The sequence below is a fragment of the Scardinius erythrophthalmus genome (genome assembly GCF_964197995.2).
Source record: "Scardinius erythrophthalmus genome assembly, chromosome: 17".
Classification (NCBI taxonomy): domain Eukaryota; kingdom Metazoa; phylum Chordata; class Actinopteri; order Cypriniformes; family Leuciscidae; genus Scardinius; species Scardinius erythrophthalmus.
This window is the reverse complement of record NC_138237.1, coordinates 5,948,627-5,975,901: the sequence shown is the minus strand read 5'-3', so window position 1 is coordinate 5,975,901 and position 27,275 is coordinate 5,948,627. Positions and strand designations below refer to the sequence as shown.

Genomic DNA, 27,275 nt, shown 5'->3' with positions numbered 1-27,275 from the left:
AAGTTTGGCCAACTTTCTTCATATTTGTATTCCTTTCGTTTGGGTAGCTTTTTATGCTGTGTCTTCACTGTTTTTAAGTGTAGACCATGTAATTCTAGTGATCAGTGTTTTTTGTTATACTCTGGGAATTGTGTAAATTCTGGGGGGTGAGTGTAACAGGTACAGAAAGTTTCCTGTTAAATGTACATATTGTGTATTAGAATTCACACAAAATTGTTCGTTTACATACACCTGATATGACTGCCTAATGGAAGTGTGAGTGCCTTTCCCTTTAATTGCAGTGATGACATCATGAGTCAATATCATTTCCTGTTCTGTCCCCTCCTCTTCCTCTTTGCATTGGTGATTCTCTGAGAGGTGAGGTTATTTTGGGCTCCTGATAATCTTTTTTAATCTTAATTTTAATTGTTGCTTTTATGTCTATATTTCCTCTCTAATTTATGTATATAATATTATTTTACCTATCTGCGTGGTTATTTTTGTCATTTCATCCCTTTTAAGTTATATTTATTTGCATCTGGGCCTAAGGAAATGAGAGCACATGTGACGAGTGTACATCACATTTGCTTTATAGATCAAGCAAGGGCGACTCTCAAACTAAGAGGCTGTTTTAATTTGTTGGTAACGCTTTAGATTACAGCCCGGAAAGTACTACAAAATTACTAAGAATTTACAGCGTAACTTTCTGTAATTATAGTGTACCTATAAAGTACTTTATAGGGAACAACATGTAAAGTTTGGGGAATAAAGGGGTAACAACCAGGAGAAATATATTTTTTTATATATACTGTAAGAATTGTAGATCTAAGGTGTACTTATTCTACTATTATGATACAACAATCACATTCGGGACCAATTTATAAAGGTTTCCAAGTCAGTATTATAAGATTGTCTGTATGTATTTTTTTTTACTTTTTTTTTACTACCCTGTAACTACATTGAACAAGAGGGTAATTGCTCCCCAATGTAAGATTGTTGTATTATAATAGTAGAATAAGTATCCCTTAGTTCTACAATACTTACAGTATAAATATATATTTTTAATTCTCCTGGTTGTTACCCCCTTATTCCCCAAATTGTGCATATTGTTCCCTTATACTTACATATAAGTACTTTATAGGTACACTATAATTACAGAAAGTTACGCTGTAAATTCTTAGTAATTTTGTAGTACTTTCCGGGCTGTAATCTAAAGCGTTACCAATTTGTTTTATATCAGGTATGTTTTCTGTTATATGAGTCTTCTTGTTCAATGTGATTTCTTTCTCTTTGCATTGGTGACACACTGAGAGATGAATCGAGGGCGACTCTCAAACTAAGAGGCTGTTTACATTTGTTTTATATCAGGAATAAAAGAACGGTGAAACTGCCTAATGCTGTCTTGTTCTTCTCATACCAACCAAAACACAACGCAGACAACAGACCAGTTACACACACAGTCTAGTTAAAATAAGATAAACACAGTATTTGTCTGCTGCTCGGGTGTCCTTCTGAACAGGCAAGAACAGCGTGTCCTTTTACTTTCACTTTCAAAGAGATGCTGCCATTTGTTTCGGTTTGTTATGGTCATATAGTGTAGTATTATATCGATAGTTTTTTCTAAATAGCCATTTTCGTTCATTCTTGTTCACAGAGTTTGTTCACAGGAAAATGATCAGTGTTGCCAGATCTTGCAAGAGTTATTGAGAAGGGAGAAAACTATAGAGAAAGAATAATGCTTAGTCATTTATGAGCATTTGAAAACATAGGATGTATCAATTCGGCAATGCCAAAATGATGTATTTTGAATAATTATTAAGGCTAGACACTACAGGCAAAAACATTGTTTATTCGTGCACTAGTTTTTTTATTTTATTTTTTTTATTTTTTTTTATGGGGAGACTGGGGATGGTAGTAACTGCAAGCCTTGAAAAATGAAACAAAGCTTCTCGATCACCCCCCAGTGACTGGTCCTATAGATCAGTCCTAGTAGATAAGATAAAGATATAGTCCTAGTATAAACCCAGCCTCCCCATATTATTAAACGCGACGTGAGACCAACTAAACAAATAAATTACTCTTCAAATATCTTTTTTTCACTTCAAATATCAGATGGTTTCTGTCATTTGCTGTAGTTTTTTATCACGCTGATGTAATTTCAAGTGTTTGTTTTAAGTTACTTGATGCTATAAAAACGGTGGTGTGACGTCATGATTGACAGCTGTGATTGACAGGTTCTCTGAGTGAAGTAGGTTTACTTTTTAAATATGACTATGTGGTTAGTAGACCATGTGTATTTACCTTATTTTAACAAGCCTCTTTTCGTACTGCAATCAGCAGACATCAAACCTGGAGTAGAAGAACAGAGGAACGGAGCAGACAGAGGCCACTTAAAGGGTAACAAAACCATAAAACAACTTTTTTTAGTTAATGATTTGTAAGACTGGGGCTTTATTAGTCCTGTTCATTGATTTGAGTAAATGTTTTGACATTTGGGTATAAAGTAGTTAGCCTGGCTAACGTCAGACCTCGTCTCATTGAGACGTGGTCTGGGAACCACATGTTCATTTTCTCTTATTTGAGGCATGGTTTACGAATGCCCAGAGCCGTTTATTGGGCGCTACAAATGTCTATCAAATGCGCCTGTACGTAGCTCATAGCCATTCGTTTCAATTATACCAGATGACGTATGTAGAGTGACAGAAATTTGACGAGGAAGAAGGCGATGGGTCAGAGATTTTTTTTTTTTCAAAATAAACTTGCATTCTAAACTACTTAGAACACTATCTAAGGCTGCATCAAAAGGTAACTTCGCGTCTGCTGCCATGTTGGATCCATAGATATAAACAAACTGCTTCGGTGTGTCGCATAGATGTCGTCATCGTCTTGCTGCTTCCTCCCCGTTCTGTGATTGGTCCCATGGAATCCAGGCTGCCTAGCAGCGTGAATAAAATCGTGCTGCGCACAAGGCAGCATGTGGAAACCCAGGCTAAAGTGTTTTAATTCTACAATATATGGACCGATTGCTCCTGTCTGCTTCGTTGCTTCTGCTGCTATTGTATTGGTTTACGTCTGTAAGCTTATCTTTCTGTTTTGAATCATTATTTACTACAGTATCATTCCCCGTTGTTTATACTGCTAAATATAACTTACTCAACATCACACATTAACCTGACATCGCTAGCTTCAGTCTAATTCGTTATTGCTAGCACAACACGCTAGTAATTCGCTAGCCTGTTAACATGCCATCTGTGCGCTCTTTATTTATTTATTTTAAATATTTTTCTAAAACCAAACGATTACATTACTTTAAATGAGACCACCCCGCAAGATTACTGTTATAAACATGAACCTCGTCTGAAAGGCAAGGTGGAGGTGTTGCTGTAATTTATAGTAATATTTTTAGAATTACTAAGAAGTCTAGTTTCAAATATAATTCTTTTGAAGTGTTGGTGCTTAATATAGCAATATATAATGTAAATGATAAATCACGTTTGAGATTTGTGCTGGCTACTGTATACAGGCCACCAGGGCACCATACAGACTTTATCAAAGAATTTGCGGACTTTCTATCAGAATTAATATTGACTGCAGATGAAGTACTAATTGTTGGTGATTTTAATATACATGTAGATAATGAAAAAGATGCATTGGGATTGGCGATTAAAGACATTCTGAACTCTATTGGAGTTAGACAACACGTGTCAGGACCTACTCATCGTTGTAATCATACTCTAGATCTAATATTTTCACATGGAATCAATGCTGATGCCGTTGAAATTCTGCAGCACAGCAATGACATCTCAGATCATTATCTAGTCTCATGTAAACTTAATTTAGCCAAGGCTACAAAGCTGACTCCGTGTTACAAATATGTGAGACCTATCACTTCTGCCACTAAAGATTGCTTTATTAATAATCTTCCTGATCAGTTTCATCATCTCAGCATCCCAGATAGCTTAGAAGAACTCGATATTGCGACAGAAACTTTTAACTCTCTCTTTTCCAGCACTGTAGACACAGTTGCTCCGTTGCGTTTAAATCCTTATCCGTCATTCACCCAATTACAGTTGCATGGTTTACCAAAAACACTATAATATACTGTACAATTTTACAGACATAAAATAAAAAATAGCATATAAAATAGAAGATTTGAAAGACCTTTAAAAAAAGATTTTTCTCTTCAAAAAGAGTTTCTGTTTCAGTTTAGGGATACAATATAGTTTTGTTTAGTTTTTTTAAACCGAGGTCCACTCCAAACATTAAATCAAAAAGATGTTTCAACCATCCCTTGTCACCCCTACTTCTATGTGTAAAAAATGAAAGTGTTAATGTTAGTGTTATACAAAATGCCAACAAGTTTTAAAACTTGTTCTTATTATCAGCTGCCAGCAGAACAAAGCACTCACACAAATATGCAGTCTGACGCACTACTAGTACTTTCATACGCACGCCACCTTGGCATGCATTTACAGTTTTCTGCATGCATTCTACAGCCCTCAACCACAGGTGTGAATTTAAAGCATCAACTGCTGTTCTGTCAGGTCCATTAAGTCAAGAACACACAGACAATAAAAATAATTTAAGAATTTTTATTGAATAGATTGCAAACAAGTTGATGTTCCTGAATTGAAATTTGGCGGTATGGCTCTGTTCAGGGAGTCCTCTGACCTTTCATGAGCACCATGAAATAGCAGAGAGTCAGAGGACAGCAGCAGCAGCATTAGGGAACGAACGCTCACACAGTTTAGGACTGTGAGAGCTAAAATATCCCCCCAAACAAAACCACACCTGGCAATCCTTTGTGATACAGAGGATGATTTTATTTAACAATTTATATGCTTAGTAATCTACGAATATACATGGATAATTTGCAATATGTTATAATCAGATGAATCCTGACCACCCATGAGTTAGCAGAATCAGGGGACAGCAGCAGCAGTATATTCTGATCAGATGAGTCCCCTGACCATTCATGAATTAGCAGAAGTCAGGGACAGCAGCAGTATGAGGAGATAGCAGCAGCATATAGAGACAGCATTTTCAGCATGAGGGGATGCAGCAGCAGCATAAGGGCGCTCACGTTATTTTGACTATGAGCTATTCCCCCCCAAAACAGAAATTGAGTGTCTCGAACACTGTAAAAAATTTCTAACCCTCCCAAATCAAAAATTTCAAGTGACCGATAACATCTACATTTTTCAATTGGCCCAAATGAAATTCTTGTTGCAATAGTCTGTTAACATTGGCTCAATGAGAAATAATACGTCAGACTAATTGAAAAATGTAGATGTTATCGGTCACTTGAAATTTTTGACTTGGGGATGTAATTTTTTTTTTTACAGTGAACGGTGTCGTCTGAACCGCCCTAATTTAACGATTTATATTATGGTAAAAATGATTAATTACTGAAATGACTATTCAAGACCGCAATAGCTAAAACATGCTGTTATCTGTCTTTGAACTGTTTTGACCGTCTACAGTGTAAGCGCTATGAAGAGATGACTAAACCACCTTCTGAGAAACGAGCTAGATGAAGGAATTGAACAGCTGGTAGCGCATCCAGGGGTGTTATACTGAGCAGAGCGCGAGCAAAATAATGATCAAATGTGTTTATTAGCGAAACAAATCAGAGACTTGAGCTCATGGCTTTCTGGGCATCAAGAATAGCCCGAACTTCGGGACGGAGGTATCGTTCGTAAGCAGCAGAAGACCACCGCCCCATAGCTTTAAGGGTTAAAACCGGAGCTGATGCTGCCGCTGTTGTTGCTGCGCCGATGCGCAGAGAATGAGCAGTATAGCGGTCCGGGGGCAGTCCACAGAATTGGAAAAGGAGGCGTAGGTGACAAGAAAACCAGGTTCTGGACATTGTTTTCCCTGCCTGCGTGACGAACAGCGGCTCCTGCGGATCAGCACTGGGGCGGTACCTCAAATAGGTATGGAAATCAGAGGACAAAAAACAGTGTTAGACTCAGAGATGTACACGATTACGCCTTTAGAATTTTTATCAGTTTTTGAATGTTTTAAAAATAATGTGAAATGTTGATCATGAATTGAGACATCAGAAATTGTTAGATTGAGAGTTGGGTCAAATGAACAAGTGCTTGAAGAAATTTCACCACCCCTTAGAAAACCAAAAAAGGCTGTGAGAATAACTGTTTCTAACAACTGATCGGTGTATGGCCCAAAACACCCATCCCGTAATTTTGATATGATTTGTTTAACCAAAGGTAGAGTAAAAGGGAGACGTCTATCATTGCCTTGTGGAGATTGTCTTTTGATCCCGTTCAGCAAAAGGCGAATGGAAGGATTTTCCAAAATACTGGAGGCAGATGGATCCAGGCAGCGCATATGGAATTGAATGCCAGAGACCGTACTTTTGATGGAAGAAGGCTGCAGTTTCCGGTCCTCGAAGCAGTGGACTATAAACGCACTAATATATGATATATTGACAGGCAGAGCAGCTACAGATAAGGAAGCACAAAAACTGATGAAATAAGACCATGCAGAGTCATATGATTTTAATGTAGAACTAGCCAAACCCCCCCGCATGTACTGCGCAGCAGAATGCATATAGGATGGAAGAGGGTTATTCAATCTAGAATGGTTTGGCTGAAAGGCGGGCATTCCAGGCTTGATTGTGCTGCAGCTGGACACAGGAGATGAAATTTCAGAAAATTGAAACGAGACAAAGAATCGTCCACTTGGTTATTCAAACCGGGAATATGTTCTGCACGAAAATGATAGTTCCCCATAACTGACAGCCATGTAAGACGTCTCATGAACCTGTTGATAAATGGAACGGATGAACGCCTCTTATTAATTATATTAACCGCAGCTTCGTTGTCGCAGAAAAACATAATTTGTTTCCTAGCCCAGTGTTTACCCCACAGAATGCATGCAACGACGATCGGATACAATTCTAATAGGGCTGTCGAGGAATCACCGGCAGGTAAGGAACACAATTCTTCTGGCCAGGCAGACGCAAACCATTCGTTTTTGAAAATCCCCCCGAACCCCACGGAAGGTGCGGCATCAGTATACAGATTGAGAGCTAAAGATGATTCCATGAAATCATTAAGAAAAAAGGAAATGCCATTCCATTTATCTAGAAGCAGAGACCAAAATTTTAGCTCTGATCTACATCCTGCATCTAAAGTAACTATATCACTGAGAGCTTTTGCAGATTTAGAAAGGTCAAGAAGCCTGGAAATAAATGATCTGCCTTGAGGAATTACTCTCATCGCGAAATTAAGGTGCCCCAAAAGAGAGAGCAAGTCCCTTTTTGAAAAAGATTTTGAATTTTTTGCGACTTTCATAACTTGTCTTATTCGGGATAATTTCTCGAGGGGGTATGAAGCTTGCATGCGATTTGAATCGAGAGAAATGCCTAAGAATTCGATGATTTTGACTGGACCCACTGTCTTTGACTGCTACGACAGACAAAAGTGAGTCTAACCGCAAAATAAAAATTTTCCCTCCACTGGACGCCGAACAAATGCCACTGTGAGGGATGCCATGGCATAACTTTAAAAGCACCGGAAATATCTGCCTTTGCAAGCCAAGCTCCACGTCTTGCCTTTTTTATGAATTTGATGGCATCATCGACAGTGTTGTAAAACAGAGAAAATGGGGCCAAAGGAATAAGGCTATTGATGCTGTCAGCCAAACCATTGTGGGGAGCAGAAAGGTCAATATTTAAAGGTTTTTACCCGAATATTTTCGAGTGGCTACCCCTATAGGACTTATCCTAAAAATCAGGAAAGGAGAATTATCAAATGGGCCTATCATGAATCCTTTCTTAACCTCTTTCTCGAGCAAGGTATCCACAGTTTCCGGCTCCTGAGACGCAGACAATAGGTTATGGCAATGAAAAGATACAGCAGGAAAATGCAGCAGGCCAGCAAAAAAACCCTGAACAAGACCAGTCAGTAAATAATCCACAAAACAGCGGTAAAGATGCTTTCTCAAAGCCCATCCCAGCTTGGGGACGTTTATGGGAGTTGATGTTTTTTTTCTTTCGCTCCTTTTTTATGAAGCGGGTTCTCCTCGGGAACACAGACTTTGGGTGGGCGTTCCCACAGTAGCTACAAACATGAACATATTTACAATTATGCATCCTACAAATATTTTCATTGAAATTAAAGCAAATAGGAGTACCAAAGTTATTCACCTGGGGGCCAGATTTATGGCTCGGGCCAGGATGAGACATAAATTAGTAGAATGCGAGAGAGAGCCGCAAACGGAGCAGGACAGTATTCGGTGACCTGTGAAGTGTCTACTTATGAGCGCGAGATCGACCACGGACCAGTCTAGTCTCTGATTAAAGCGTTGAATGAACATAGCTGCTTTTGTAGAAAAAGACTTGTGATACTTGTAGAACAGAACCCCACCGTAAGAGAGAGATAGGTCAGGAATTATGGCCAGATAGGTATCTAGTTCGGCTCTGCGCGCTGGTTGGACCTCACAAATAACATCCCTATAAACTCCAAATGCGGTAAAGAACTCGGGAAAAGTTCGAATTTTTGAAAGTCTAGGGTCCCCATCTTCTAGCTCGACATGTACGTCACCGCAGTCTACTATACGCCGTTCACACAGCTCGGAGCCCAGCAAGAGTTTAACAAGGTTAATGTTAGTATCTGCCAATATCTGTCCCCTCAGTTGATGAGAGAAAGGCAGCAGCTGGTGGGAAAAAAAGGCGAGCCAGTGGAAAGAGGTACGGCGGTTGCTAGGGTTCTTTTAGGTATAAATTCCGTGGTGACGTCATCACCTTGAGGCTGGCGCGGATGGTGATGCGGGCCGGAGACAGCATCGACGGTTGAAGCCGGGGTGGATGTCAATTGAGCAGAGACGGGGGTCGAGGAAGGTCTGGAAATGGAGCCATCTTCCAGTGTTGATATCCTAGCGGACATGTTGAGGAGAGAAGATTGGATATCAGAAAGTGCCATGAGCACTGGATCATCTGCTGAAAAAGCACTTAGTCCCGGACAAACAGAGCAGCTGACCCGTTTTTGTGCGGAGGCTTTGCTAGCCGTCTCGGGATTTTTGCGCTTCGAGGTGTGCTTTTTTCCGGAGGACTGGGGAGGAGGCACCGGCGGAGATTCAGCAACTGGGATAATTAGAGAATCGCAGAGGAGGACAAATAGGTCCTCGTTAGAGGCGCCATGCGGAGGCTGAATGTCATTTGTAAAAAGAGTTTCCAGTATTTTTGCCACGGGCCAATCGCCGATGCATGGTTGGGACGAGGATTTATTCGCCAACTGCCGAGAACTCCTACAAACGGTAGTGTTATCTTCCGGGCAGGCATCCTGCCCCTGGTCCGATTGGAATGGTGATGGCCGGGTTTCCTCAGAAGAGTCTTGCCATTCTTCCTCGACAGCGACGGAAGTCATAGCCGACAATAGGGTGAGCAGAATTAGTACTTTTGCGCTTAACAACATGAGTGATTTTACCAGCGTATCAGCGTACAGATCAGCAGAAGCGAGCAGCAAGCATGTATGAGCATGTATGAGCAAACTGAATGTGCTTTAAATAGGGCGCCTTGTTTGAACTTGGCCATTGAGCAGCGAGGGGAGTTAACCAGCTAATGCAGCTCAGCTGAAGCAGATCAGCTGACGGGACATTGTTGTTAGCAAATAGCATTAGCAGCGTCTTGACTACCTGGCCTGCCAGAACTGATGCTGATCGCTCAATTTGTGGCAAAACAATTGTCATCAAATATTTTGTAATTAATAAAATAATTAATAAATTGACCGATACATTTTTGACATTCACAGCATGCTCAAAAAAGAAGAATTCGAGTTACATTTATGCATTCTAAAGCAGGTTAAAGCAATATCAAGGTATACATTTTTAACATTAAAGGTCCCATTGCATGGATTATTTTATTATTTTAGAATGTTTCCTGGGGTGCCCTTATAATGTTAGTATGTTTTTTAGATCAAAAGTTGTTATAATTTAGAAAAAAAAGGCATATTTCCTTGCCTGATTTTAGCCTCTGATTTGAACGCTCTGTTTGAAGGGGCGTGTCTGTGTGAGACTTCAGTGTAAACGCCCACTGCTGTGATTGGCTGACATGCTTGCATATGAAATATCTCACATTACATGTGGAACTCTCTCGAAAACTTTTACTATTACAGCTATTATACGTTTTTACTAATTTTACTATTAATGAATCGTGAGGAGTTTAAGTATTTAGATCTATTCCCATCACATAAAAGGTTGCAGTGATGAGCATGACAGCCTGTTGATCACGTGAAGGAAGATCTTATCATTGCAACGCAGTTTCTGCACTCTCACTAATGATTTCACCAATGCAAACACGAGGTAAGTACAGTAAGAGCATCCTTGTGCAGTGTAACAGCGTCATTGATTTCATAACGAGTTTTGGCAAGTGTCCAGAAACTCGTGCTGTGTGATTGACAGTTTGGGTGAAGCCGCAAAAGCTGCGCTACATTTAGAATTGATTGTGATTTATTAAGGGAAAACTGCGTAGGATGTCCGTGCGCCCGGTTTTATAAATCTGAATATTTCTGTGCGTACGCATGTCCTATGTTTCATCCCTCGCCACCTCTGACGCAAATCCTACGCAAAGTTTTATAAATGAGGCCCCAGAACAAAAGGGTTGTACCAATATTTTTGGGTCAGTTCATGTACCTCAGTGGGGAGCACCTGGTTTCGGGAGATATCTTGAAGAGACATCACCCAGAGAGGAGAACAGGATTCTCCTAAGTTCTCAATCTTTCTCATTAAACCAATGACTTCAATGAAATTAAGACCATTTTACCAATCGCACTGAGACACTTAAAATGATACCAAACATGAAAAGGAAAAACCATAGATCAGGGGTCGGCAACAGGCGGCCTGCGGGCCAAAACTGGTCTGCCAGCAATATTTTCTGGTTTTTAGTTTTTTTTAGTTTTTTTTTTTTAATCAGCCTATTTTTATTTTACAATAACTGTTTACAAATAGGCCCCGTGTATCATTCGTTCAATCGTAAAAAAAAAAAAAATCGTTTTTAAAATAAAAAACGACTTGTTTTTCCATTATTTATTTCCTGAACTAAAATGAAAAAACGAATAACGACTCGTTTTCCGATTTTCTGATTGTGCGCTTAGATCAAAAATAGAAAAAATGAATAACGGGTTTAGACAAATTTTAATTTTGAATTTTAATTTAACACCTTAGCAGACATATACCAATGAATTCATTTTTAACAGATAAGATTACAGCCATTTTAATAAGGGTGTGAATAGCAATCAAGCTCTCCTGTAAGTCTCATTATTATTATTTATTCGGGTATAACACACTGATAAATAATATGTATTACCTGATAAAAAATATTTGCACTAATTGCTGCACAAAACTCTTCCACTACTTGAGAAAAGCCGTAGCCGCGCAGCGATTTCACCGCCTCATACTGTGTGAAACGCCCATAAGGAATCATGCGGCGCGGGATTAAATTTTAAAGTATAAAGACGGTAGCGGTCGGAACTCTGGTGTAGGCTACTTTGGACGGAGTGGGCGGTCTGACTGACAATAGCCCACTCCCGACATCTTTTGACAGCGTATCCGCACTTCATTCTGACCGCCTGTACACCGAGCTCTGAGGAGCTGTTTGGTACTGAAACCATTGTCAGTCAACAACATTCTTTTTTTTCAAGGATGTTTGAAATAGTTTGGCAGAAAATAGCCTACTTCATTTGTCAGTAGGGCAATATGGTTTTTATTTATGTTGCTTAGAAATTTGAGTGATAGGCTTTGTCCTATTTAATTTATGTTATTTATATTTCTTTATTTTTTTCTGTGACATTTTTTTCCTCTGCTGACAGTAGGCTACAATGTTAAAATAATATTTATATTGACACAAACAAAATTTTTGTATAGCATTTATAATTGTTATAGGCTACTTAATCTCCCTCTTTCCGTTAGAGACATTTGAATGTGAGATTCTGGAGATCTAAATTTTGCGGACCCGTCAGGTCGGGAAATAAAGCGGGTGAACACAGAGTGTATTTTTAGCGGTTGCTGAATAGAAGCTTGTGGGAGCAGGACAAAAAAAAAAAAAAAAACAGGCCTGCGCAGACCTCCTTAAACCTTAGGTGTGTATTTGTGTGTCCCGAATAAATATTAATAAAAAAAAAGGAATAAAGTTCAAAAGTCGGACTGTAAGCGACTGAGGTATGATTGCTATTCACACCTTTATTAAAATGGCTGTAATATGTTACCACAATATCCACAGACAATGTCCTGTGCTCTGTCTTTGCTATCTTCTGTCCAGGGTGTGTTTATGGCTTTATTGCAGGGTGAGTTTGGTCTTAGCAGGAAAATCAGTTCTTACACAACTGTCTATAAATACTGTAGATGTGTGAGTTAAACACAAAGTAAAATGAGCAATTTAAAGGTAAGCTTTTCTAATATACGTCACTCAAATGTCACGTTTGTGTCTTTGTGTCTGTTTTTTAAAACATTTTATTTGTTTGAATGCTTTAATGCTTTTCATGTGTTCATGTCTATTTCTTACAAGATCAATGTTCATTCTTTAACTTGAGGAAAATCAGTAACATATCCTTTAAAAAAAATCATGGATTACATGAATAATTCTGACCTACCAAAAGTAAAGCTTTTATGAAATAACTACTAATTTAGAGCATGGAATAATTGTTTTGTTGTCCACACACAGAGAAAACGCTGATCAAGCACTGAAATTACAACAAACTCTTCACAAGTATGTTCAAGTTTCCTTACATCTAAGAAAAATATGGTTGTCTCTCATTATCTAAAATCTATTTTAGATTATCTAAATCTATCTATTATTTCACACTTAAGCTTTGATTAAATATTTCTGTATGTTTGTTTTTCAGTGACATCATTCAGCATTGCAGTGTCATCATGTGCATTATTCAGACATGAGACTGAAGGGGATATCTACTCTGAAGGAGTTGCTTTTCCATTTGTCAAGGTAATCGAATTTCAGTGAAGATGTATGTTCCTCTATATTAACAGCTTTTTTTTCTCTGTGTTAATCAATAATGCATTTACTTCTACCTGTAAACCCTGTTTGGAAATGTAAAGGTCTTTTGGAATTCACTAATATTAAACATTTAGCAGAGTAGAAGTTTTTTGTATCCATGTGCATATATTTTCACTAAGAAGTCAGTACTTTAAAGGAGAACTCCGGTTAATTTTAACATTGAGCTCATTTTTTGTACATTTGGAGTGCTGTCAATACAGAGAACAACGATAAAAATCGGTGTTGCCTACACCGTGTTATCCTATTTTTAAAATTTGCACCCTGCTGTTGACTAAAATGGGGCAAGTTTTAAACCTGCTTTTAGCCTCTTAACATCCTTGATGTGTCATTACAAGTGCACAGCTAATGTGAGTGATCCTTTAGAGTGAACAAGAGTGAATCTGACTGCAGTAGATGTGAAAGATATTAATAAAAATGATGTTAATTCAGCCAGCGCACATACCTGTATTTACATCCTGTTTTCGGTCAAAGTCTGTAGTCAGTAGTCGATTGTCGAGTTCACGTGCATAGGTTATCACGTTATCAACCAGGCAACACCGATTTTTGTTGTTGTTCTCTGTATTGACAGCACTCCAAATTTACAAATAAATGAGCTCAATGTTAAAATTGACCGGAGTTCTCCTTTAACTTGGTTATAACTAGCAGGAATCCCCAAAGATTAAGTCATTTGTTTAATTTTATTTGTTAGTATTTAGTGTATTTTGATTATTCTGCACTAGGCTCTTACAATGGTGAATCAACGTTTGACGGAGCTGCACTCAGAGCAGTGTGTAATAGTGGTGATACCTGCCAACACACAGGACATGAATCACCTGAACAGCAACATCACAAAATACGGTAATAGTAGAGGAGTGTTTCTCTCTTTTTTATTTTATGATTCTGAAGAATGCTCTTTCCTATACAATAAATGCATGCAGTGAAACTAGAAACAGCATTTCAGCCTGATATTCACATTACAAAATATCATATGGCTATACTTATAACACTTACTGTAAAGTGAAGCATCCGTCGTATTGATTACCTTTCATTACATGGAAAAGAACAGAGTGAACATTCTACAAAACTTTTTGTTGTGGTCCATGAAAAAAAAAAAAAAAGTAACAATGACATTTTGATTAAATGGTGAATGTTCTTTTTTATGACCTATCCCTTACTGCAGACCCTAAAGCACCTATTTTCAGTATCAACATATATAAAACAGATGTCATGTTATTTTACTAAACACAATGTTGTGATGCTGTCTGTGCAGATCTGAACTGTGAGATCGCTGATGAAAAACCCCTCCTTGATCATCTTAATGAGATCAAGCCTGTTCTCTTCCTGTCCACAAACCCAGAGGATGTGAAAAAGGCCATCGATAAAGGTGATGCATCAATTTTTTTCATTTATTTTTTCTTCATTTATGTCAGAGCAGTTTCAACTAGGCTATATACAGGTTTGCATCCATTACTCACAGCAACATATATTACCTTTATCGCTGCAATATTAAAGAATTTACAAACAATATCTTAAAGGAACTGTATGTAGGATTGTGGCCAAAACTGGTACTGCAATCACTTTAAAAATACTGTAGAGCGGTGTATCCCCTCCCCCTCCCCCCTGACTCGAGGTTGCCAGATAAGCTGCAGGATTCAGCAGAAACGCAGGCTGCTTCAATGAGCTTCCAATGGCAAGTGACGACGAGACGTACACAGTAATTTTTTTTCTGTTAATTATGTTTATGCTTCATGAGAGATATTTTGATAAGTAACTATGTATTTAAAAAATGTACTAATTGCTGGGGCCATAATAGCTGAAGAGATAAGCGTTTTTGATTTGATATTTAATTAGGGCCCAAGCCCTGAAAGGGCGAAGGCCCTATTGTTTTTGTAAGGATTATTATTAGGGCCCAAGCCCTGAAAGGGCGAAGGCCCTATTGTTTCCGTAAGGATTATTATTTTTTTTTTCTTCATTATTTTTTTTTTTTGCCTTTTTGCCACTTTTGGGGCCCTTAACATGCTCAAAAACTCTTGAAATTTTGCACACACGTCAGAACCTGCGGCCATCAGGGCCGGGCTGAAGCTGGTACTGGGGCGTGGCAGGGGGGCTCGACAGCGCCCCCTGGAATGGGGTCCGAAAACTTGGTCCATAAATCAAACACGCTTGCATGTAATAATATGAAACTCAGTACACATATAGATCTCATCGGGCCGAACAACTTTCGTGCTCTAAGTTTTACAAAAGCCCAACAGGAAGTCGGTTATTATACGTTGTTTGGAAAACGCATACAATGGAATGTGAAATACTCCTCCTAGGGATTTCATCCGATCGCCACCAAACTCGGTGAGAATAAAGTCAAGACATTGAGGATGAATTCTTGCGAACGGATTTTTGATATCTCGAACGGTTTGGCCGTGGCGAGGAAACGAATTTATGGCGAATAATGGGACACAGGAAGTGTGTTATAACTTCTGCATACATTAACTGATCTTGATGAAACTTCAGCAGTGTGTTCGTTGTAAGAGGCCGATCACATGGATGTGACTATTGTGAGTCAAAGTTATAGCGCCACCAACTGGCAGCAGGAAGTGTGTCACTTTCAAAATGCTTTGAAGTCACCCTCTTAATTTTACCCGATTTGCTTCAAACTTTATGTGTATAATGTAAACACAGGGCAGATGTAGACCTGTGAAAGGATTATTGATATCTTAGATACTGTTGCCGTGGCAACGCATCAAGTTTTAATATTCTTTTCGGATGCGTTTGAGACTCTTAACATGCTTGAAATTGGATGAAACTCGACAGACACATAACACTTATTAGCCAGTAGACATGTGAAAAGTTTCAGAAACGGGCGTGGCAGGGGGGCTCAACAGCGCCCTCTTGAACAGGGTCTGAAAACTTGGTCCATATATCAAACACGCTTGCATGAAATAATATGAAACTCGGTACACATATAGATTTCGTCGGGCCGAACAACTTTCCCTCTGACAAGTTTCACGCCAGCCCAACAGGAAGTCAGCTATTATGGGTTGTTTGGAAAACGCTTGCTGTGGAATGTGATGTACTCCTCCTAGAGAATTCATTCAATCACCTCCAAACTCAGTCAGCATGAAGTAAAGACATTGAGGATGCTAAATTGCGGACGGATTTTTGATATCTTGAACGGTTTGGCCGTGGTGAGGAAACGAATTTATGGCGAGAAAAGAGAGACACGAAGTGTTATAACTTCTGCATACATCAACTGATCTTGATGAAACTTCAGCAGAGTGTTCGTGGTAAGAGGCCGATTAGATGGATGTAACTATTGTGAGTCAAAGTTTATAGCGCCACCAACTGGCAGCAGGAAGTCTGTCACTTTCAACATGCTTTTGACAAAAGTGGGGGGGTTAGTTTTAACTACAGTAAAAAAAACTCAGTTCATATATTGATCTCATCGACCCGGACAACTTTCTAATTTAAAGTCATTAGCTCTGACCATCAGGAAGTCAGATATTTTGGTCTGAATGTGGATTTTTTTGCAAAATCAGCCTCTGAATTTTTAGCCACCTTTATCTAAGTGGTTTATTTTATTCCCACCAAACTTTTTCAACATGATAAAAATATATTAATTATGCTAAATTGTGAACGGATAATAAATATCTCAAACGGTTTTGCTATGGCGAGGGATTAAAGTAATGTCAAAAAAGGAAACACTAAAAACGTCATATATTCTAAAAATTTAATTATACACCATTTATTACTATATAAAAGTATACAAATATCTGAACTTAAAGCTGCACTATGCAGGAATTGTGTTTTTGTCAAACAACGACCCCTAGAGTCGCTGTGGAATACTTGCACTGTCGTAAATTCAGTCACAACACAGCAATCAGAGGAAGACGCGCTGAAAACTGTAATGCTGTTCTCTTCCTTCATAACTCATACTGAGAAGGTTTGAGTTGCAGTGGAATTTGTGACTGTTTCACCTGTTCAACCACATCAAAGTTTCGTAATTAGTAAGTCCGTGCTTTTTTTCTTATGTGCTGATAGGCCGCTGTGCCTTGGTGAAACGTGTTTGTATGTGAAGAGGTCTTTTCCAAAACGCAATAAACATAAAAAGCTGCCTCAGAGAACCAGCAAAAGTAATAATTATGAATATGTAAAATATTGAAATAAGACATTTTAGTTGTTTATTAATTTCTGTGTCGGCTGCAAAGATGAAGTTGACGATTGACTCGTGATCTTCGCAGTAGGCTAGTGAACGCACCGGAAAAATGCACATTTATTAGGCTACATAGTTTTATTTTGTTTTGGATGGTTTTGTTTAGAATCAGCTTTCTGTAAATATATTTCACATTTTTTAGGCCTGTGTGAGGCGAGGCTACGGTTCGGTTCATGATGATCTCCAGTTCAGTGATTGCTAGCCTATACTTTTTATGTAAATCCAGGAAATTGTTTAATTTATTAAAATTAAGATACAATTAATACAAAACGAAATTCGTTTTAAAGAAAGGCTTTGTGCTTTCTGTTTTGAGGTCTCTGTGAAAGTTTGAAAGTCTTATGCGCTTTCAGAGCGCTTTCACTTGCGTTTCAAGTGCTCACGGAAGAGATGGGTTTTCAGCTGGGGGTAGACTAGAGAGTTGAAGATGAAAATGAAAAATAAGCATAGAATCCAAGATAGGCTAATTACCTTGAGTCAAAAATAACACTGAATAACAGCAGAACTGGTGTATTTAGAAAAACCACTTGCGCGCTCTCGCCGCGTCCACTAACTGACCGCTTGTCCTGTTTGTGATCTGAATCTCCTAGTATTTATATCTTTCGACAGTTGCTGTCTCGGCGAGCAATTAAGCAAATACAGCGAAAATGGCCCAAATCGAAACTAGCTGCTAGCAGGCAATATTTCAGTGCAATTAAACTGCAATAATAATTTTCACTCGCGGCTGTTATTTAAGTTATAACGCGTCTAGATAAAATACGGATTTGTGAGAAGGTAAAAATTAAAAATAAGCAGAGAATCGAAGATAGGCTTACCTTGAGTCAAATGAAACACTGAATAACAGCAGAACTGGTGTATTTAGAAAAATCACTTGCGCGCTCTCGCCGCGTCCACTGACCGCTTGTCCTGTTTGTGATAGTTTGTAAATTGTGCTCGTTTACACTATTTACAACCTCTAGGCTTATTTATGTCCTGATAATTGTGTGAGATATTGACAACTGTTCTCATGATAATCGCAGGAATCAACTTCAACAGCGTCGTTTCCAAAAAAGAGATTTACTTACTAGTCCATCAACAAGATCGCCAGGTCAGCATCGCTGTTGCATCCAGTGCTGCTTTTTAGCTCGCGCCAACGAGTGAAAGCCTGACCGAGTGGGACTATGGGACTCTTGTCCGGTTCCTCACACAGTCAGATTCTCTCTTCCTTTTCCTACACTCTTCCGACTGCGCTTTCTTTGTTTTTTTCCATCGTCGAGTCTTCCAAGAATCACGTCTGAAATGCGCGCAAGTGTCTTCGTGCTTCATGTTGTTGTTGATGTGTGTGACATCGTTGCCGTAAAGCAAGTCGTGTTCTCGCGAGATTTGTCGGGGGCGCCTCTCTCAAACTTGCATTGCTGGTTTTTCCAGAGGCGTCCCCCCCGAGCTTTACTACCAGGATTATTCGCCCTACTAGGAGTTTGTTTACCACCGAAATGACTTTGAAGCTGTTATATTAAGGTACAATTCTTGCATAGTGCAGCTTTAACTTTATTCTTTTTTTTCAATTTAAGAATGAAGTTTAAGTTTAAAAACTGCCAGAATGGTTGTTTAGTCTAAACAATAAATAAATAAAGTCAAACATAGTGCTATACTGCCCTCTTGTGTTCAAAATCAGGTAGACCTATTATATCTATATAAAAATATACTAGCTATGTGACGGTGAGAATATTTTACCACCGGTTAACTGACGTGTGACACCGCTGGGGGCTTTTTAATCGCTAACTTAAAAACGAAAGTAAAATATGTTCGTCCGCACGGACAATGATAATGGTGCGGAGCAGAGCGAGCGTTTTCAATAAATTCCTATGGAAGGAGGAATGACCTAAAAAACGTTGACTCTGTTCTGCTCGTTCCTCGCTGAGGACGAGCACCATTATGAATGCCCGTGCAGTCATGAGCATTTTAGTTTCATTTTCGGGGGCGGACTGCTTGAATGTATTTTAAAAAAGCACAATGTTGTGTTTTATTGCTACTGTACAAAAATATAAGTTAACACTTTGCAGTTTGAATGATGTTCTGAACAAAATGACAAAGTATGTTTTTATGTGTCCCCCCCCCCCCCCACCCCACCCCACCCCACCCCACATTTTTGCGCGTGTGAATAGGATGATTTTTTCCGTCGATATTGGAAAGTGAGTGAAGTACAAAGCCTATGATAAAGGATAGTTTAGCATCCAAATACATCGCAAATGTTGAAACATTTTGATTCTAATGAGAGAGTTGTGTGAGCCCAACACTGCTTACTTTTGTTTTCATTTTTATTTTTATTTAGTTTCAGCTTGTTTATAGTTCTTTTTATATTCTTGTTCCGTTCTCAACTTCGTTGAATTTAAAGAATTTGTTGTAGAATATTTTGACTGTATCATAAAATCAGATTAATTCACTCGTTTTAGTGATTCCCAAGTTATTTTTTCATTTAAGTTTTTTCATTGTTTTAATCAGGTCAGGCAAGTAAAATTATCTGTGTCTTGTCCCTTACATTTTTATATAATATATATACACTACTGTTCAAAAGTTTGGGGTCAGTAAGATTTTTAATGTTTTTAAGCAAAGTTTCTTCTGCTCACCAAGGCTGCATTTATTTGATTAAAAATACAAACAAAAACAGTAATATTGTAAAATAGTATTCCATTTTAAAACAGCTGCTTTCTATTTTAATATATTTTAAACTGTTATTTATTCCTGTGATCAAAGCTGAGTTTTCAGCATCATTACTCCAGTCGTCACTGTCACATTATCCTTCAGAAATTATTCTAATATGATGATTGATGCTCAAGAAACATTCATGATTATTTTAAATGTCGAAAATAGTTGTGTAGAGTCTTTGATGAATAGAAAGTTTAAAAGAACAGCATTTATCTGAAATCTAAAGCTTTTGTAACATTAAACACTACCGTTCAAAAGTTTGGGGTCAGTAATAATTTTAATTTTATTTTTGGGTGAAATAAATAAAATAAATCAATACTTTTATTCATCGAGAAGGAGTTAAACTGATCAAAAGTTACAGTACAGACATTTATAATGTTAAAACAAATTATATTTGAAATAAATGCTGTTCTTTTGCACTTTACATTCATCAACGCATTTTGAAAAAAAATCTGTACACAAATGTTTTCAACATTGAAAATAATAATATTTATTGACCATCAATTATCATATTAGAATGATTTCTGAAGGATCATGTGACACTGAAGACGGGAGTAATGATGCTGAAAACTCAACTTTGATCACATAAATTAATTAGTGTAAAATATTTTAAAATAGAAAACAGCTGTTTTAAATTGGAATAATATTTCACAATATTACTGTTTTTGTTTGTATTTTTAATCAAATAAATGCAGCCTTGGTGAGTGGAAGAGACTTCTCCTAAAAACATACACATATATATATGCAAAAGCCTCTAAGTGCCATCTGAAATTTTCTTCTAGAATGATCATTTTTATCAAGCTTGTATAAGTTAAGTAATTTCACTTAAATGACAATTAATAGGTAATTTGCATTGCCATTTAAGTGAAATTATTGAACATAAATATACAAGCTTGATAAAAATGATCATTCTGGAAGCAAATTTCAGATGGCACTTAGAGGCTTTTGCATCTGAACTCTTCATATATATACACATATATAAATACATATATATATATATATATATATATGTTCCGGCGGTACCGCCACCCCGGTGCCTGGGGTTGCGGTGCCACCGGTTTGGGCCCGTAATCGCTGCTTGCAGCTATATTTTGATTTGATTTCTTTATTTTGAACATATAAATACAATTACAATTGAAACAAATCTGAGAAAAAAAGGATAATAGTAAAACAAAGAAAAAAAACATATAAACAACAACTTATTTTTCAATACGAAAAAAAAAATCTCGATTTAAGTATGCCTACTAAAGTTTTTGTCATAAGTAGGCTAACAAATAACCAAAACATTTGCCACAGCAATTATAACGCGGGACAAATTCAATATCACCAATGGCTATCACAGGGTTGTTTTCAGTCCCATCAGAAAATATTGTTAGAGTTAACTAAATTACATTAGCAATGGTCATACAGGTCAACTTGCAGCATGTGTAACTTAGTCCACGATATACTCAGAGCCGGTTCTAGACATTAGGAGGCCCTAGGCAAAATTCATGTTGGAGGCCCCCCACCCCCAATAAAAAAAACACTTGAAACAAATATGATTCCTAACCTTTTTATTTATACAACATTTAATTTTAAAAGCAGTATATTTTTACTTACACAGTACATAAGTTTGGACACATTACTATTTTTAATGTTTTTGAAAGAAGTCTCTTATGCTCATCAAGCCTGGATTTATTTGATAAAAAAAAAACAGAAAAATAATAAAGTGAAATATTATTAAAATTTAAAATAATGGTTTTCTATTTTACTATACTTTATATTTCTGTGATGCAAAGCTGAATTTAGTGCCACGTGATCATTCTGATTTATTATCAAATGTTAGAAATGGTGCTTAATATTTATTTTATAACCTGTGATACTTTTTTTCAGGATTTTTGATTATTAAAGAGTTGTTTTAAAAAAGTCTTCACTATCACTTTTTATATATTTAACACATATATATTTTTTTCTGTATTTTTGATCAAATAAATGCAGGCTTGTAGAGCATAATAATAAACTTCTTTCAAAAACATTAAAAATAGTAATGGGTCCAGACTTTTACCGGTACTGTACATATTAATCAAACTTTATCTACGGTAATCTCTTTTTTGTTTAATGAAGATGTTATTGTTGTTGTTGTTATTTTGCTGTTTTATTCAATTTATTCACAGTTCCAGAATCCCACTTCAGTAGATGAGCATAAGTGCTTTTATATTGCATTGCTACCTTAAATATGCTATACACAAATCAAGTGGAAGAGAAAGACACGATCGCTATACTGAGCAGAAAAAAATATATAAAGTGAAATTATTGGCGTAATGTCAGGAATCTAATCATCAGCAGAATTTAGAAGATAGACCCATAGATATGAGATCCTTTAGACTATTTGAAACATTTAAAAATGTTGTAGTGTGTTGGCTTTTTAACTTAGAATACAGACGTCTTGTCTTTTAATTTTGTAGCTTTTTTACTAGTCAGCTCCCGACGCGATGTTATTCATTGTACGCGCAAATTCAAAGCGTCGCGTCTGGGCACGTTAATGACGCTCGCGCTCTTTTAAACTCGTAATAAAGCGGTGAATGATTTTTCCAGAAATGACGCTGATCTACAGTACAAGTTTATATTTAGAATACATTGCAATCACTCCAAAATAGATGACGACAACTCTCACACCTGCATTATGAGCTGTGCTTCTTTGTGTGCTTATTAGGCTTTAGCCTCGCAGCACCTGATGGATGCGTTCGTTACACATACTTTCAGAAGCCGGCACACATTAATTGGTTTAACTGCAGTAATGTAACAGTCTATGGTTAAGATAAACATCGTCACTATTTATAGTGAATTAATAAATATTGAAATAAATTGTAGATAGGACATTTGTACTTTTTTTTTTTTTTTTTTTGTCCCTCTGTCTGGGCCCCATCCCGCCAATCGGGCCCTAGGCACGTGCCTAGTTTGCCTTTGCGTTAATCCGGCTCTGGATATACTGTACGAGAAGAACGAATGACGAATATTTTTTTCTGAGGTAAAGTTAGGCTTCTGTCTCAATTACGTTTCAAATTGCCATAATGGGCGTGCTAATGTTGTTTTCCTCAGCGTCTCAGCATAATGACAGAGAAACGGGCTCCTAATGCATTGCAAATGTTAGGATACGTCCATGTGAGCTAATGTTACGTTACTTTGCACGAACATGCATAACTTTGTTCGACTGTCATGAATATATGAAATGTCCATTGACATCAAGTACAAGTTAGCCAAGCATAGATGAATCTTACCTGTCCTGGAGAAAATTAGCAACGTTGCGTCTGTGTTCAAATTTTTCTCCGTTTTCAGCCGTCTCCATCTTTCAAAAGCATCTCCAATACAAATTCTGGTTTTATTTCGGACTTTGTCACGACGAATTTCTGAATTATAACGAGGTCTTTTTGATTTAGTAACGTTAGACATTTTTATCCGACTAGAGTAGGTTAGAGCAAAGCTGGCAACCCGGATCCCGAAACACTACTGACTTCGTGATTGGTTGATAGGTGGAGGGGGGCGCGTCAGGCCAAAACACAAGATGACAACATCAACATCAGTTGAGGGCTGCAAGTCCACTTTTTAAATGACAATATCCTAGCCATACTACTGTTGTCAGTGATATAAGTATTTGAAATGAACATGATTTCTTAATGTCTAGTGACACATCAGGGCCATTTTATGATTAATTGAAATAGATTTCTTACATACAGCTCCTTTAACTTTTGTGAATTTTTTGCAAGTACTTGTAACCAGTGTTGGGGAAAGTTACTTTTAAAAGTAATGTGTTACAATATTGCATTACTCCCTAAAACACTAACTAATTGTGTTACCTTTATGGAAAGTAATGCATTACATTACTTTTGCGTTACTTTTTCTCACTTGGGCTTGCTTGTTTGTTTGTTTTTTAATAACAAAAACAAAAGTTCTATTTTTGGCAAAAGTAAAGGCCCTTTCTCACAAAACTTGAAATGAATGGGAAAATGAAGGAAATGCAAATTCAACAAAGTACATTAGATGGCACAGCTCTTCTCAGCTGTGCTGCCATTCTGGATTGCAGAAAAATAGGACGCCTGAGAAGGTTAATAAAGTGGTTAATAAAATGAGATTAAATACATAGAGCATTTTAGTGTTATTTAACATTTAATTACTTCAGGTTTGTAATATTTTGAGTTTGCATTTCACTGTTTTTATTCATTTTGAGGAATACTAAATCTGTTTTTATGCAAGTGAGATGAGTATATGCCTGCTCACATTTAGTCTATAGAACTACTAAACCCATCATGATCACACAACGCCTCTGCACTTACTCATGATTTCTCTCAACATGGGGACAGGAGAGGTGTCAGTCAACAAATGAGAAAGCAAAGTAAATTGTGTTACTTTTTTTAAAATAACTCAGATATTTTGTTGTAAATTTAAAAGTAATGTGTTACTTGAAAAAAAGTAATCTGATGCTGAGTTTGGGGGGAAATCTGTGGAATGAGGCAAAAGAGAGCATTATATAAATCCAGTGCTGCAGTGAAAAAGTGTGCATTTGCTGCATGCAGGTACTTATAGTTTACAGTAACACTTTTAAATGGTGATGGCAATGTTTTTCAGGATATGGTGCAGCCACCATGTTCCAGAGAGATTACCACGAGCACAGTGATGAAGTGTTACGTGTGGCCCTTGATGGTGATGGAGTCCTGTTTTCAGATGAGTCAGAGAAAGTATTCAAAAACCAAGGGATAAAAGGTTTTTTGGATCATGAATGTGAAAATGAGGACAACGCTTTGAAATTGGTGAGAATGTTGGTCCGAAACCAACATGTTAGTACTGCTGAATCTCAGATGGCTCAGTTAACCCATGTTATATTTTAGATTCACAAGGTACACGTTGCACAGCCTTGTTATTTAAAGTAATATATAAAGGAACTTTCTACTGAAACAAAACAGTCAATATTGCATCTAAAATGTAACTGACTTAATTGTAACTGTTTATTGAACTGTTGAAATCAGTGTCACATTTTCAATCGTGATGGTATTCAGGAAAACAGCACTCGTCGTGAGGTTGCTTAACTGTATCATACAGTATGTTAAAAATATAAAAACTCCACATTTTTTATTTTTATAGGCAGTATGTTGTTAACTGAGTTTCTTTGTGTGAGCTGCTCTCGTTTGTTTAGATTTCTCCTCGAGAGGCTATACGCAAGCCTCAACAGCAACCTTGTTACCGTCAGTAGGCCTAATACATGTATTATCCACTATCGATCGCAACTTACAATAAATGTAATAAAATCAGAATCATTCTCTCGTTTTAGCGATTCCCTAGTTATTTTTGTTATTGATGTTATAATCAGGCTACTTGTCCGGTCGGTCAAGTAAAAGTCTCTTTTACTTGTCCCTTCAAAAAAATCCACTCTTACCCCGGACAAGCTGACAAGCGCTTATGTCGAACCCTGTATTCATTAGGTTGAAACATTTAGTTAACATTCAGCACATGACAATTTTAGTGTTATAATTAATTAACTCTCTCTGAAAAATGGCAATAATGTGTTTGTGTGTGTAATTATTTTGCAGGGCCCACTAAGTGAGTTTTTTCAAGCATTGGTACATCTCCAGCAGAAGTTTGCTGAATTACCTCCGAAAAATCGTCCAATTCGTGCCTACTTGGTAACATCACGTGGCACAACAGGTGATGGATTAAGAGTCCTGAAGACTCTTCGGGAGAACAGCCTGGAGATAGATGAGGCATACTTTCTGTGTGGTGCCCAAAAAGGGTCTGTGCTGAAAGCAATCAAACCTCACATTTTCTTTGATGACCAGATGCGACACATTGACGTAGCCCTTCAAAATGAGGTTATTTGTGCTCATGTACCTTATGGTGTGTGCAATAAAAGTGAGTGAGAATAAAACCAAATATGATTTGTAAAGGAGTGACATGCACTGCCCTGCTTGTGGTGCAGCACAATCCTTTCTTCTATTATGTGATTTATAAAGTCAGAACAGTAAAATTTGGTGTTTGTTTGTGATATTGTTAAAGGTTTAAAGTATACATTAAGGCAAAAGCTGATTTTAAGGTTTTAATGGTGAAATGAATCAATAAAACATGGCTTGAATCACTCACTATTGTCTGTGCATTCTTCAGAACCAATGACTCATACATTTATTGAAGTGATGTATATTCTCTTACACCCATGACGTAAACAAGACGTGCAAGCTGTGATTTTGATTAGACCTAAAGATTGCCATACCAAGCTTGTGTAACGGGACTGTAAGTCTCGTCTCGTAGGGGGAAAATTAGAACACTACCCTGGGAGACTTAAAAGCAAAAGGATATTAGTCCCTGCTCCAGTGCTTTGAGCCTCAATATGCAATATGTTATGTATATGTTTTATCTTACACTATTTTATACTACAGGAATAGGTAGCGTAGGCTTCAGGTGAGTATGTCGACACGGTGGCTTCCTGAAGTGTATGTGGTGAAAAATAAATTGAAATTCACATCCCCACCCACCTAATCCTAATAGTGTAAGTGAGACGCCCCTACCCCAAGGTAAGTTCAAAAATAACTGTCAAATGTCTTAATTTGATCAATTGGTAATTTATTTCTCCTTCCCTATAAGTAAATTATATTTCTGCTGGAAGGATCTGTTTCAATGGAATAAAATAACAAAAAAGTAACAAAAAAATAAAAATAAAGTTTTAAATTCCTTGTTTTGTTGAAAGACCATCAAATGGTTAACACTTTCAAAACAAACCTCTTTTAACACCTCAAAAGTGTTTCCCAAAATTAATGTCAGTATAGGGCACAAACTTATTTACAGATAACACAGTCTCACCCCCAAACGTCACATACTGACGCGTCTTGACCAAACGGCAATATACGACGAAAAGGGTACCCCTAAAACGTCCGTATGTGACTATTCGGGTTATGGGTAGGTTTAGGTATGCGTTAGGGTACCGCTAAGAGGCGCTGCTGGTGCGCTTATGTCTTCGTCTCATATGGACGTTTTAGGGGTACCCTTTTCGTCGTATATTGCCGTTTGGTCAAGACGCGTCAGTATGTGACGTTTTGGGGTGAGACCGGGCTGTTACAGACAACACTGGATATATATGACTCTTATAGTTCAATCCAAATGATTCACTTTATAAACTGTTGTACCAGTCTGTGGCAACGACGACTTTGATGTGATGACTTGTGATGACTTGCGATGACTTGCGATGACTTAATGAACAGCTGAGACAAGACAGTGAGATGTCGAAAGGATGGCAGGGCAATAAACAAGAAAAAACACAGAAAAGTTTCAGCGTGGCCCAGGAAAAACTCAGGAACTTTCTGGAACAAAATGGCGCAGCTCAGCCAGCTCGCATGTGGCACGCATAGATCGAATGATCTGAATCACACACAAAAATGT

At 37.6% G+C, this 27,275-nt stretch overlaps 1 protein-coding gene across 2 annotated transcripts; it reads left to right on the top strand.

The window, feature by feature from the left end:
* The first annotated feature begins 330 nt into the window (after window positions 1–330).
* On the top strand, window positions 331–25,983 carry LOC308705221 (cytosolic 5'-nucleotidase 1A-like). 2 transcript variants are annotated; one of them, XM_081390115.1, is made up of 8 exons: window positions 331–357; window positions 2,317–2,376; window positions 12,662–12,706; window positions 12,843–12,940; window positions 13,732–13,849; window positions 14,262–14,375; window positions 24,480–24,661; window positions 25,439–25,983. In XM_081390115.1, coding segments are annotated over exons 3-8 (840 nt in total). In that variant the 5' UTR covers window positions 331–357; window positions 2,317–2,376; window positions 12,662–12,705; the 3' UTR covers window positions 25,766–25,983. The 2 variants fall into 2 exon arrangements, with proteins under 2 accessions (XP_081246241.1, XP_081246242.1); XM_081390116.1 differs by lacking the exon at window positions 2,317–2,376.
* Window positions 25,984–27,275: the final 1,292 nt, after the last annotated feature.